Here is a 14,859-nt window from a genome sequence, read left to right as displayed (position 1 = left end):
CCATTTAAACTATAAAATTATTTTTCAAGACCCAAAGATGAATGGTTTTACTTTATATAATAATTAGGCATTTTGTAGAGCAAAATGATTATGAGTCTTAACAGATGACAGATCCTTCAAAATAGCAAACTCAACAGCTGGCAGCCCTCATCAATCAAATACTGTGAATGTGAGCAAGTAACAGGGAACAAACCAGGACATGAACATTCTGGAAAAAGAAAACAACTTTTACTTTTTATTATTAAGAAAGCACACACAGCAATTTATTGGGGGCCAAAGAGAAAAATGCAAAATCGGTGCACAAAGAAATTCATTTCAGAATTGGTGTCATTTCCCTCATTATTTCTCTCTGCATGAGCTTTAAACTTCTTGCATTTCGTATACCTATATCCATACTAGTGATGGATATAAATATATGGAAAGGCATTTCACACTCATCAGAAGTTCTTCCTCCAAAAACTGTGTAGTGTGCATCCCCCCCCCCCCTTTTTTGTTTTCCTGAAAAGTTCCTAAAGGAGCTTTCTTGTGTCACGCCACAGTCTCTTTTCTCTGAGTCCGTCTCTGATGACATGTAAGGATACTTGTGAAAGATTTCCCCTTAGTTCTTGACTTTTTCTTTAATTTTTTCTGATTCTTGAGTGAAATTCCCAGTTCTTCCATGATGGCATTGAAGGAGAGACACTAAAGAGTATGAAACAATAGAGCATCAGCGAATAGAGCCTGCTTCCATCTTGAGTTGACTTGCCCCTTGCCTACATTTTTATTGACACAGATGCCACTCTGTCACAACTGGCCATTTCCCATCACCACCTCCTCCACCCATTGGCCCACCCACCTGCCTTTTCTACATAAGGAAACAAAACATAGGCAGTAAATTATCTGAGCAAACTTTACAATTTCATTTACAAATGCAACAATATAAAACTACCCAGTTAGAGAAAACTCAAGGCTCTTACAACTTACCTTTGCCGAGACACCAAAATAGAGTTAAGTTAAGGCATTTTCCCCCATTGAGATGATCCAAACATTGATAGATTTATCAAGGCATACGGACACTTCAGTAATGCTATAGAAAATGAACAAACCTTCTCTACACCAACGCTTTGTTTTTTTCTCCCATGAAACCTTACTTTGTTCCTAAAATAAAATCTAAGTCTTGATGACTTTCCTTTCTGATAAAAAAAAAGAAAAAAAACAATTTTAAATTGTATATTTTCTCTGAAAAAAAAACATACACACAGAGATTCTGGTAGCAGCAATGATGCAGCTGTGGTAGTGAAGTACATAGCAAAAATGATGACACGATACCAAAGAAAGTGGAATTATGATCATAAAATGTTATACGCATGCAGATAACAGATATGTAAATATGTCTCCATTACAATTATACTTTGTCTACATTCACATGCACAGTACATAAGTGGTTCAATGAAATGTAATTGACTGTCATTTCTTCAAGCCAAGATAAGATCTTTGAGTGATAGATTTGTTTACTGGGATTTCTATGGCCATCTTTTTGATGAGGTTGATTTCAAAACATTCTCTACTGAAAAGAACATTGAGAATGACAATGACTGTGTGATTTCACTTAGGGAAGATAGTCACTTGTAGAAACAGAGAATAGAAATGGTGGTGGGCAAGAACATGGAGGGGACAAGAGGAAGGGGAAGGCAATTTTCTGGGTACAAAGTTTCAGTTATGCAAAATGAATAAGTTCTAACATCTACTTTAGAATATCACACGAATTATTAACAATAGTTCATTAAGCACTTAAAAATGATCAAGTAGTGGCGTGCTGGTGGCTCATGCCTACTGTAATCCTAGCTACTCAGGAGGCTGAGATCAGAAAATCATAGTTTAAAACCAGCCAGGGCAGTAAAATCTAGGAGACTCTTATCTCCAATAACCAACACAAATCCAGAAGTGGAAGTACGGCTCAAGTGATAGAGCACCAACTTTGAGCAAAACAGCCAAACAAGAGCCACGGCCTTGAGTTCAAGCCCCAGTACTGGCCTTGGGTAGAGTTCAAGTTCTGAATTTTTGCTACAACATTAAGAGAATCCCTTAGAAAGCTAGAGCCTTTGGAAAAGATCTAAGTACTGTATTACAGCTTTCCATGGATATATAGCCTAAACATGACCAGAAACAGAGGTCAGAACACCACAATGTTATTTCTCTAGGTTCTAAGTGCCTTGTAGGAAGAAATTTGTTCTAAATGTCTAATGTGATCCTTGAACATCATAAGCAACATTTGTTTTTGAAAAGTTTATGCTCCATTTTGTTCCAAAAGGGCTTGAGCTAGGTTATTCAAGTAGTACTTTTCAATTTGTTTCTGCTTGGTTTATAAGTCAGATGTATCAATGTAGGTTTTAGACATATAACTCCTGAAGATCTAGTTCTTTGCAGAAGACTAGTCCTTTTTGTGTTTATAGGATTTGATATTAAGTTTCATTTCCAGTGCTACAACAAATGAAAAGCCACCTCAAGCTTGTTAATATCATCCCAAATGGTAACTTGTTGATTCACTGAACAAGCAAGATGTTCTGCCTAAGAAAGTAATAATTCCAAAGTGTTTTCCATGACTTGTACTTAAAAAATGGTAGACTAAAATAAATCACAAATGACAGATAGAGATTTTTAGCATTGTGCCACATAAAGTTTATGTGTCGCTACTAAGATCAAATAAGTATCTTACTATGTCATCATGATAGATGGTGTTGTGCTAAAATTTCCCAAACTTTTCTGGGAAATTTATTTCCAGTGAAAGTATTTTTGGTATAAGACATTTCTGATTTTTTTAAAGGAGATTATCAAAATGAAGGGAGAGAATGAAAGAAAGAATTTACAAACATGATTATATATGAGCTTTACATTTTCCTTCTGAGCAAAGAATGGTTATACCCATTACATAGATGGAGAGAATACTATTGGAGATACCAGTATCTTCCCAAGTAGCCAAACCTACCTTGAACTTCTTTCTGAAATGCCCAAACCCAATTGCTGTCACTGGAAATCACCTGTGTCTTGTTTCTTAATTTAAAAGATAACACTATGGATAGCTTCTGTAACTTTTCCCTACAAAACATATGTTAAACAGGTCCAGTCTTTTTGTTTTATTTCAACTCTCAGGTATGAATTTAGATGTTTCATTTTATTTTGCATTTAAAAAGTTGAAGTGAGCCTACCAGTATGGATTGCATTGTATATGAAACACAGAAAAGAAATTATTGCTCGAAACCTCCGCTTTCCCTTTCCTATTTTGGATAGATAAGAAACCATAGACCTTATCCTCACAATGCATTCCAATTAATATTTTCTATAAAAAGAAACCCCCCAATTCTAGACTGCCTTAAAACACAACTATCCTTTAAAAATTATTTCTAAGTGTATGGGTTGTTTTCCCTTTCATGTGAGAATGAATGAAAATAAAGTTTTATAGATGATTTCCTAGACTTGGTCACAAACAATGATTTCTTTTTTGAATCTCACTTTGTCTCCAACTGTCAAAAGAAAATGGCAAGATATGGGAGCTGACCTTTCGCTTCCCAGTTTTTGCTGTACTCACAAGGAAAGATGACCTTTAAGGTCCCTGCCAGCCTCTGCTCAAGTAAACTATATGCTGTCAGATCCCCAGGAAATGAAGCAGTGAAGGTCATCTCTCAGCCCAGAGTGGCATCTCACAGAGTAGCATGGGCAGGGCTCCTATTCATTAATTTCCATGACTTTTATAGTGTCCAGATTGAAAGAGATGTGTAGTATATTAAAGTTGAATTTCTGAATCAGACCCCAAATTACAGCAACTTTCTAGAGCTTCTATATCTGGACTTCAGTTTTTCTGAACGTCTTCATACTTATAACACCATGCAAACATTATTTTTATACATGTTGGTATCAGTCTTTAGACTCTAGATTCAGAAGGTAGCAAACACAGTTTCAACTAGGTGCTTTTCTCCAAAAGCAGCATCATTGGGGAAAGAATATGCCTACAGCATCCTATTGTGTTTTGCAGATTGAAAATACCCCTGGTATCCCAGCCCCTAGGTCTTCCTGTTTATTTCTGGTAGGTGGTGTTTCAGACTTTTAATGGGTGGCTATGTGGATTTTCATTACAGTTTTGAATTGGTTTCTGGCACCAGACCATTGGAGTTTAAAGCAGCTATACTACTTAGTATCTGGGATATATCAGATAAGGTGTTTATTTTTTCTCTGACTCAGTGTTCTATACAATGGGACAATGAAAGAATCTTTTTTTCATTGAGCTATTATGAGAATTTATTGATTCAGTGAACTGATGTATGTAAAACACAAATTTTAATGCATGACATATTGTTAGTATTCTTTCTTTAGAATAAAATCTCATCGCTACCATGAAAATGTTGTAATTCTATGTCACTTGACTTTTTCTTTTTTGTTCTGGAAGAAGAAAGACACATTGGCAAACTTTGATGGTTCTTTGAGTCCATACTATGCCCTTCTGTGTGACAATTCCTTTGGGTTGGCTAGAAGAGTATTTTAGTTTGAATAGATCCAAACACACATTTAAAACATGAGTTTTTAGCGCCTATTATTATTATTATTATTACTTTTACCATTCATCATGTTTCATTGTTTCTCTAAGAACTGGAATTGTGAGAACTCTGTCATGTTCCATAAAGAATAGATACTCAGGCATGGGAGGGAAGGAAGCTAACCATAGCATCTTGTCACCTAAAAATAACATCTGAATGTGTGTGCACCCATTTATAACAAGTCCCTGTGAGGACAAGCCTGATAGCAAAGTCTACTTGAATTTATAATCATAAAATATGTTACTGACATTTACACTACTCCTGACATTAGTAAAACATAAAGGGTGTGTATGTGTATAGGAGGGTGTATATATGTTTGTGGATGTATGTGTGTATATATATGTTTGTATGTGTGTCACTCTTTTGTTAGAAGAAAGAAAATAAAATTAGTCTAACTACAGCTGTGATACTTTTGAAAGGAGAGTGCTTTGCTTGGTCTTGCAGAATGGCGATCCTCTTCTTTTATTTCATCTCTGTGTCCTTCTGGAGTCCACATTTCCTCACTTCTGTCAATTTCCTTTGTCATTCTCTTTTCTGTCTTCCTCATTGTAATTGCTCACTTCATGTTACTTCCTTGGGATTAACCCCAAATATTTGATTTCTTGCTGGTAGTGTGAGCCTGAATTTAAATTATATCATCTCTCCTTCTACCTTTATCCTGTTGCACATTGTGTCCTGGAAGGAATTGGGATGCATTAATAAAATTCTTTCTGTTTTGTTTGCATAGTACGCTTCTTCAGAAAAAAATGGGCTAGGGTAAGAGGTAATTTTTTTTCAAGTGATAGGAAAAGCTCTGTATTAGAATCTGATTTGAATTTGTACAAACAACTGGGTTATCTAAAATTGGCTTCATACTGGTGGCCAGCCTGATATCAGGTTGTGAATGTCAGATGGCCTTTCCATTGTAAATCTGGAATTTATGCATTCAGCTCTTTACTTCATTGGGACATTTAAAGACAGCATTTTGGCAATCACCTTTGATGTGTTCACTATCAATGTTATTTTGTCTTCCAATGAACTATTTTTTAGGAGCTCTAGCCTAGTTAATAGCATAATGTATGTATTACATTTTGCATACTTTTCTACTTTAAAATCATTAGATATCTTATTCCAAGACTCTTGAATTGCTCTGTGACATTGTTGAATACATTTTTATATTAAATATGAAGGAGGAACAGTGGTGAAACTGTTATTTTATAAATTAAAATATCCATTTTTATGTATAGAGCTACTAAGAATGCTTTAGAAGTCTTTTTTGTAAAGCACATTTAGTAAATACAAAAGATGATGAAAATGATTTCTGAGGAAATAATGGAGTTGCTGTTGTTATTATTATTATTATTATTTTCTTAGTTTTTTTTTTACTTTGGTCAAATTATTGCTGTAGTCCCATGGGGTCAATGTCTCAATTTTTAATTTTTTATTACATTTTGTCAGTCATGGGGCTTGAACTCAAGGCCTGGGCACTGTCCTGGCACATTTTTTGCTCAAGGCTAGTACTCTATCACTTGAGGCACAGCTCTAATTTCATTTTTCTTGTGGTTAATTCGAGATAAGAATCTCATGAACATTCCTGCCCAAGCTGGCTTTGAACTTTGATCCTCAGATCTCAGCCTCCTGAGTATCTGGGATTACAGGCATGAGCCACCAGCATCTGGCTTAATGTTTGTTTGTTTTTTAGATAAGAAAGACTAGGCAGTCATATATTTTAACATTTTATTTTCTACTTTTAAAAAATATTTTCATTTTTTTTGTGCCAGTCCTGGGTTGTGAACTTGGTCCTTGTGCCCTTGCTTAGCTTTTTGACTCAAGTCTGGTGCTTTACCATTTGAGCTACACCACTGCTTCTGGTTAATTGTAAATAAGAGTCTGATTTGTCTGCCTAGTCTGGCTTTGAACCTAGATCCTCAGATCTCAGCTTCCTGTGTAACTAGGGTTTTAGCCTTGAGTACTATTGCTAGGATATCTTTTTCTACTCTTTAGCCAACCTAGAGGTGACTTTTTAAGGAGTAAGGATAGAAGAATTCAAGTATTTGCTACCATGATTGCTTTGGAAAGATTAGTCAGTTAATTGAACAAGTTTCACATGATTACTGAGATCTGAGAGCAAAGTATAGACTCTGATCACCCCTACTAATTCTACTCAGGAAGGTAAAGGGAATTAAAAAAAAACTTTGGAAGGTCATGGGGTCTTGAACTCAGGGCCAATGTGCTGTCCCTGAGTTCTTTTGAGCAAGACTAGTGCTCTGTCACTTTGAGCCACGGAAGGGAGATTCTTGAAGTAGTTCCCTATCTACTCTTTTTGGGGGTGGTTGGTTCTTGCATTTGAAAACTGAGGATCTGAGTACAATTTCTCTGAGTTTAGCCATTTTCCTCAGTTCACCCAGAATCCATGGACTGTTTTTCATGTACATATTATTGGAATATTTATAAAGTGATCAGCTGATTGCCATCTTAGTTTCTAGGACAATGGCCACGTTGACTCGTGCCTAGGAACTAGTCAGGGAGCTGATTTTCATCTCCATATTGAGAATCATGGGATGGAGAAAATTTAGACACTGAAGTACAGCTTTGTGGTGTGGCTATCAAGCCTCATCCCTACTTAAGACCCTCGAACTCTTCTTTACCCACCCTCCTTCCCTGTGTACCTTGATACTTTGAACTGGCTGTACATTACTGTCACTCTGAAAGTCCTTCATGGACCATGCTATAGCATGTAGAGTCCACTTGTCCATTTTCCCAAATCCTTTAACACAATGCCCTCCATTTTCTCTGATTTTATCTTCGTTCCACTTCTGGTACCTGGTATCATCATATCCCCAATTTAAGTTTTCTTGTCTGTGGGAATGCATTCTGTAGCATTTCCTGTTTTCCTACCTACACTCAAACAATTAAAAAAATGTGCCTTTGGTTTTCACTGAATTACTTATTGACATGGGATACACCAAGATCTTCTTTCTGACTTATCTTCATTTAAAGTTAGCAGTTATAAAACTCATTTTTCTCATTAACATAAATATGCTGTGGATTGACATATACAATTTACAAGATTTTACTTTTTAAAGATGTTTAAAAGACTTGATACATACAGTAGCTTTGCAGGATCATGTAATCTATACTTCTAGTGGCCCAGGGTGGCTAAGTTTAATCTTTTCTAACCTTCGGAATGATTTCGCAGCCTTTGATAAGTGAGGTTAACACTGAGGCAATGAAGCATTCTGACTCAATTCATGAATTCATGAGCTTCCCCCACCCTTAAATCTTATGAATCCCAGTCTTTTTTGCTCCTTACTTTTAAAGTCATAGCAGAGCTTTTATATGCATTACAGTCAGGGTAGTGGTGCTATAGAGAGAGGGGGGGAAAGAGTCAAACTTGGAGCTTTGAGCTCTTAGGTTGACTTTTATGAACCTATAAAAGGTACAGTGGTCTTTGAACCTATTAATTACAATAGCTTGCTGTTTGAAAAAAAAAGGAAAAAGCATATGCTTTGAATTGTAAAAGCTGGACATTTAATATCCAGCATAGAGTGACCCAGCACATAGAACTAAAGCTGGGATATGAAGATGACTCATTTTGCACCTGAGCTCAAGGAGAAAAAGTTCAAATAAAGGAGAATGTGTGACCTAGATTCTATGAATACCTGAGAAGGGAATCTCATCTGCACTTTGAACCTGCCGCTGTAAGATTCCCACAGACTAGAACGAACAGCTCGGTAGGTGTGGGGATCTGAGAATTCTGGCAGTTGGGTCTCCCTTTCTGTCTCAGGCTCTCAGAACAAGCATTCACTTGAGTGGGGACACAGCTTTGTCATCCAGACAATTCAGACCTGTTCCCTGAGTCCTTCTATGATCTGTGAAGGGCACTGCAGGTCAGTTAAGAGTCTTCCTTTCCAAAGGATGCAAGCACAATGGAGGGAATAGAGAGATGGATGCAATCAGAGCGCAAGGAGATGTTTTCCATAGTGAGGTTTAGCTTCAGTTAGACCTTGTGTATCCAGAGATAAAGGATGTGGGCCTGTGCTTCAGTCTAAACCACCTGTAGTGCTGTTCTTTCTTGAGTCACTGTCAGATGCTGATGAATACCAATTGTTCCTTGGTCTTCTAATGTCTCAAATCTGAGACGATACTATGGCACTGGGTGTTCTTTTCCTTTATAGAGAGTGCTTAGCCTTTTGTAGCATCTCAGGCTGAGTTAGAGGGCCACAAAAGTAACTTTCCAAGAGATTTTGTACGTGTTCCTATCCTATGAGGGCAGGTGGGGATGTGCAAAGTAAGTATGTGATAGCAATTTAACCTTTTCATTTTAGAAATAGAACTCATCTTGGAGATAGGTACTAATGGGCCTTATCAACAGAAGACAATCCACTGGTTTGAAATGTATTTTATTTATGTCTTAGCTGATGCAGATCTTTTCCTACAACTCTTCTCATTCTCTTTTATTCCAAAGGTCATCTGGGGTTGGAAGGGGTATGTGGAGGTACAGGAGCAGCTGCCTTATGGTCACCCTCAGTTCTTTTTTTTTTTTTTTTGGGTCCGGTCATGGGGCCTGAACTTGGGGCCTGGGCACTGTCCCTCAGCTCTTCAGCTCAAGGCTAGTGCTCTACCACTTGAGCCAGAGCACCACTTCCAGCTTTTTTCTTTTTTTTGCTTATGTGGTGCTGAGGAATCGAACCCAGGGCCTCGAGCATGCAAGGCAAGTGCTCTACCACTGAGCCACCTTCCCAGCCCACCCTCAGCTCTTATGGCTTTAACTGGACACTCATTTACTGAGATCTGGATAAGGATTGGGCTCTGCTATTCCACCTGAGATGCTCATTGTCCTGCTATGACCTCCACGTCAGACCTATGCATTCTGTGCCTATTCCATCCAACCTCAACTTCTCCTGTCTACTGGTTCTTTCATCCTTCCACAAAGTGTTTGGGTGGAAAGGACCACAGATTTTGTATTTTTTCTAAGCATTATCTGGGATTGATAGAGAATCTATGAAGTTCATGATAGGCACACTGCCTAGATATTATTACTTTTGTCATTCAAGAGACCGGAAGATGTGAGATTTCTCTATAAGTCTTACAACCTTCTGGTGAAACCTAGGGAAGCCAGTAATGGTATTTTTCTGTCCACCATTCTACGGTTTTTCCTCTTATGATTCCTTTTCTTTTCTAGTTAGAAAAAGACCCAGGGCCTGGAGCAGCAACACCAAGTAGACATCTTGTGACAGTAATCTCTGAGTTCAGGCTCTTGCTAGTTGTAGATTATCTTTCTGAATTAGAACAAACTGATGTACTTGCTACAATAGCTAGATCTTGTGATAGATACAGTTTTCCAGATTTTTGCCTATGCTACATATTTGCAATGATAACTTGAGATAGAAAAGCTCCAAGTTTGACTCATTTCTACATTGAGAACTGTTCATATAGAAACCCTGATGTTTGATCATGAGAAGAAAGAAAGATATAAGTCAAAGGAAAATAAATGCATGTTGCCCCTTTTGCTCTTTGCCTCTCTAACAGATACGTAAGTTCCCCTTTTGGAATTGCATCTGGCTACTCTCCCCAGCCCCATTTAGTTTCCAGTTTCTGTGTTGTGAGTATGTAATCAGTTCTATTAACTTCACATAGCTTCCTATGTACATGTACATTATATGTCGTGTAAGTAGTCTGCAGACTCATAAAAATTGAAAATGATACTACTTTTGTAACAATCAAGATTTGTAATAATTTGTTTATGATTGAGTGAGAATCATCTCACTTCTTGATATTATGTTGGCTGTGGGGTTTCTTTTGTCTAAGATCTTTGTACCTTGAAATACTGGCAGGAAAATATAATTTTCTTTATTGCCATAAAGATATAATATGTTCAAGAGAGACACAGAGCCTCGCCTAAGATATACATTAATAATTTTATAAAAATCTTTCACAGTTTGTGTAATTTTATTTCCTTCCAATTTTCCATTAGGTTTTAAAATGTGTTGGAAAAGAACCTGAAATATAACCTCTTTATTCTACAGGTGAGGAAATCAAGGTTATGATGAGGAACATAATTTTCTCAAACCCAGATAGCTACTTAAGAGGAAAGTAGGAAATTCTTTTTATTCCCAAGTCTCTGTCTATAGGGTCATACACAGTTTTGAGTTAGGTTTATAAGACAACACCAAGTTGTACATTAGAAGAGATACATCTAAATGAATATTAAGTGTCTTATAGCTTCTCTACTAATCAATAATTAAGCTTCTAGACAAAGGAAATCTTATTCAGAGAGCTGTAACTTGCTAACTTAATTGATCAGACCACAGAAGAAATGGAGTTGACTTAATATACTTTTTTCCAAGTCTGTACGGTATTCTCACAATAAAAAAAAAGAAATGGAGTTGAAGTCACTTACATGCATGTGAAAAGGTCGTATATTTGGGTAGATTTTCTGTGGATAATAGTTTTTTAGTTTCTATGGTTGATAAAGACTAAGGGATCATAGACCTCTTATATTTATAAATTAAAAATTCAGAATACTCAAATATTTTGAACATGTCATTCAACTGAAAAAAATCAGCACAAGAAAATTTTAGTCAAGATTATTAATTATTTAAGTTGCTAGGGGGAAAGAGAGCACTTTCATGCCATCATGCAAGTGTAACTCATTATGTTTGAGTCTTTCAGTGTGTTTTCTATTGTAACAAGATACACATTGTTGGGTAGCTTGAGCTGTTAGCTATAGCTGTATTTAGCCTGATGCCAATACAGTTCAAATGCTGAATTTGTGCATTTGTAGTGTTGACTTTCTAGTCAAAGATGCCCTAGCATTTGTAAATGGAAATTCTTTGGAAAGTTAAGGGGAAATCTCATTCTCCATAATACTAGTCTCTGTGGAGAGAAAGTTGAAAGCAAAAATGATCTTACAATGCGTGTGCATCTGGACATAAAATTTCCTAACTGCAAGAAGCATAATGAGATGGTTCCTAAAGGCAAGTTAAAACTGCAGCATCAAGCAGGAATTTTTCATCATCTATAAGAGTTAATTAATAATGCCATTTGGCACAGTCAGATGTGCAGAAAATAGTACAGGAAGAATGCTGTGCTTTTCTTTTCCTTTTAAAGGTTGTGCAGTTACAAGAAACAGACTTGCATTGTAAAGGCCATGAGCTCAGAAATTACTTGAGATTCATTGTAGAAGAGCCTTGTCACAGAAGGCTCATAGAAGAATAATAAAGTGCTATTCAAAAGCAGTGAGGTACCTGCAAACAATTTTCCTTGGATAGGGTTATTATTCTATGATCCAGAAGTTCTTCATAGTTCCTAGTTAGTTACAATTTTACTGGAAAATAAACTTAAAATGATTGAATTTGTAATTTTAATCTAAAGCCAAATAAAATCTACACCTTCATTCCCTCTCTTCCTGGATTAGGATATGGACAGACTCACGAAGAAACAGATGAGAGAATTTAATGTGACTCGTTGTTATTGAAGCACCTGTTTTATCTATTAATACTCTCTTGCTCTCTTCCTGACCTTAATTGATTTTTCCCCCAGAGTATACTCTATCATTTTTTTAAATAAAAGCTCATGATTAATAGCTAATTTGAGTAATAGATTTCTGGTTTTAAACAAGTTTTAACAAAAACTCATACTTATCAATAACAGTTTCCAAGTAAAGCAACTGTATATAGGACTCTTGGGGGAAAAAATAAGAGAAGCTGTGAAAACTTTCCAAGTGTTGACTGTTCATGACTCATGTATATGACCTAATTTACAAGAGAATTGCTGAATTCAAGATTTTTAAAAAATGAAAACAAATGTATACAACTGATTTTAAGCATTCACTTTCAGGCTTTATTGCAAATGTAGATTCCTAGACTATACATACCTGCCAGACTATTCCTAGATTATCTCTAGAGAAAAGTCAAAAGATAGACCTTGAAAGTTATAAGCAACTTCCCCAGGCAATTCTGACTTATACTGAAGTCTAAGAACTAAGATGCAAAGAGAGCTTGAAAATTTTGTTCTAAATTTCACTGGATATGCAGTGAACCCCTGTAGGGTGACTGTAGCATGAGCAGTTATTTACATGTTAGCAAGAACTAGCTGCTTGAGGGTTAAGACAAAAGGACAGACAGGAAAGTATAAAGAGAGAAGGAGAAACTGAAAAGGATAAAGAACTTACAAAGACAATGAATGGTCTACTTGATTATATTGAATAGGACCCTTTCTATATTATGAGTAAACATAAAGATCACTTGAATGTCTTGAAATTTCTATCTTGAGATATGAAATTTCTTCTTGATTTCTATGTCTGCAGAGTCCTCTCAATACTTCAGTATATATGTAGGTCTGTATACATATATGGTCTGTGTATATATTAATTGTATACATGATGTATATTATATAATATATATAATCTCTTTCTATATATAACAGAATTAGTGGTATTACTATTAGAGTAAAATGTAATAATGATAAGTACCAATTATTTATTTAATTCCAATTATGTATACAATGTGTATTTAGATGATTGGTTCAGTACTTCTTGACCATTAATAGATCTGCTGCTGAGGTGAACACAGTGTTTCCTTTTCTATCCTATGATAGAATTCTCATGGTAAATGTAGAAATTGAACCGCTGTATCTTTGCTTTACAAATAACGAAACTGAGGTCCAGAGAAGTAAAAAGTTTACTCCAAATAATGCATGATGGTGAGCCACATACAGTGTAAGATGTTTTGCATGTTATTAATGGGTTAGATATACATTTTCTTTACCATGATCTCTAGAGGATCATCTGTGTAACACTGCTCCATTCAGATGCTCTAAAGAAAAAGTGTCTGTGATCTAATAGCTTGGGCAAGGTTGAAGAGTTTTCTTCCTTGTTGGAAATTCCTAATCTATGACAATGTATTGAACACTATGAATTAAAATGTAGTAAGGGGATGTCTAGTGTGATGCTTTCTGGGTTTTTAACTGTGAAACTCTTACTGGGAAATACCTGCCAATGGCATCTATTTTTGAAAGATACTCCTTGAAAGTAACTTTATCTTCTACAAATGGTATTCTCCTGTTTCTGAGATATTCCGTAACTTAGCAATAGTCACTTCACTTTGGTTGAACTCTTTCTGAAATTTGATTCATTTATAAAATTGTCTTCTGATTCTAATGCTTCTGATTCTGGGTCATGGATCCAGATATCTGTTCCTTTGTTAGTAAAGCTGAATTAAAATTGCTGGAAGGACCAGATGTAATGCTGTATGTGGTGACATTTTTAAAAACCATGATAGTACATAAAAATCAGAATTAGGTGGTGTATAGTCCAAAAGTAGTACATAAACTTTAAGAAGTTATCATTTAGCTAAATCTCTAAATTAAAAATTGTAAGAATGATTTTTGTCTACAGAAGGCAAGTTTTGTTAGCTATTGTTTAACCCTATTTTCTATATTTTATTTAATCACCTACAAACTTTTTAATAATATATTTGGTAGATCACATAGTTCTTAGAAAATAAGCTGAAGTAGTTTGTGGTTTCTATATACTGAAGCAATAAAATATGGTACTAAGAATTGCATTTTGTTCCAGCATCTGATTCTATTTGAGGTTGAAAATATGAATTGTGACTCATGGAAAAATATTGTATTTCTTCTACTTCAATAATAGTAAATTTGTAGTACCATAATTTATTGATATTCCCTTAAGAGTATATTTATTTAAAGAAGACAAGATTTAGAAGCAATCATGGCAAGAACCAAGTTTTCTGATTATGTTTTACTGAAGAGAAATTGGCTTAGTTGAGGAGATTTGTAATTCAAAACTGGGAACCATTTAAAGCTAAGCAAAGAGAAGTCAACGTAACCTGACCCGCACACAGATGGCAAACCTCTACTTCTGAGGAATATATTTTCAAGGGTCACTTGATAGATCAAGAAGTAATCCCATTAAGGAGAACAGAGACCGATGGATCCAGGGTGTGGTGGGAGAGAAAAGTCAACCTCAATTTCCCTGCTCCCTGTGAAGGGGAAAACAAGCAGAGAGGGACCAGCAGACATTCCTTGTCACAGCAAATTACATATGCAATTGGCTTTTTCTGTCACCCAGTTGAGTTAGTGTGGAAATTATTTACAGTGCTTTGAATGCAGGTAGAAAATAAATCCACAGAGATCTGTAACTAATGCGTATGGAAATTCCTTCCTCTATTTTCTGCTCCTTTCCCTTCTCCCCAGCATATTTCGAATACATTAATAATGGTGATGGATCCGGAGAAATGAGTGTGGATGTGGAAATGCTCAGAAAAGATTGCCCTAAGAACAACCA

The 14,859-nt window shown here is 36.0% G+C and overlaps 1 protein-coding gene across 6 annotated transcripts in view; it reads right to left on the bottom strand.

The window, feature by feature from the left end:
- Positions 1–211: 211 nt before the first annotated feature.
- Positions 212–14,859, bottom strand: part of Grik1 (glutamate ionotropic receptor kainate type subunit 1) — a 342,565-nt gene continuing 327,917 nt past the window's right edge. For 3 of the 6 annotated variants that reach the window (XM_042676853.1, XM_042676859.1, XM_042676860.1), the window contains one exon: positions 529–681. In XM_042676853.1, coding sequence (XP_042532787.1) covers positions 529–681 — 153 coding nt within the window. Of the gene's footprint in view, positions 682–1,085; positions 1,173–14,859 lie in introns of all 6 variants that reach the window. The other 3 variants (XM_042676852.1, XM_042676851.1, XM_042676855.1) reach the window with 3 other exon arrangements.

This window comes from Dipodomys spectabilis, unplaced genomic scaffold (assembly GCF_019054845.1).
Source record: "Dipodomys spectabilis isolate Male_0828 unplaced genomic scaffold, ASM1905484v1 ptg000032l, whole genome shotgun sequence".
Taxonomy (NCBI): Eukaryota; Metazoa; Chordata; class Mammalia; order Rodentia; family Heteromyidae; genus Dipodomys; species Dipodomys spectabilis.
This window is presented reverse-complemented; position numbering and strand designations above follow the sequence as displayed.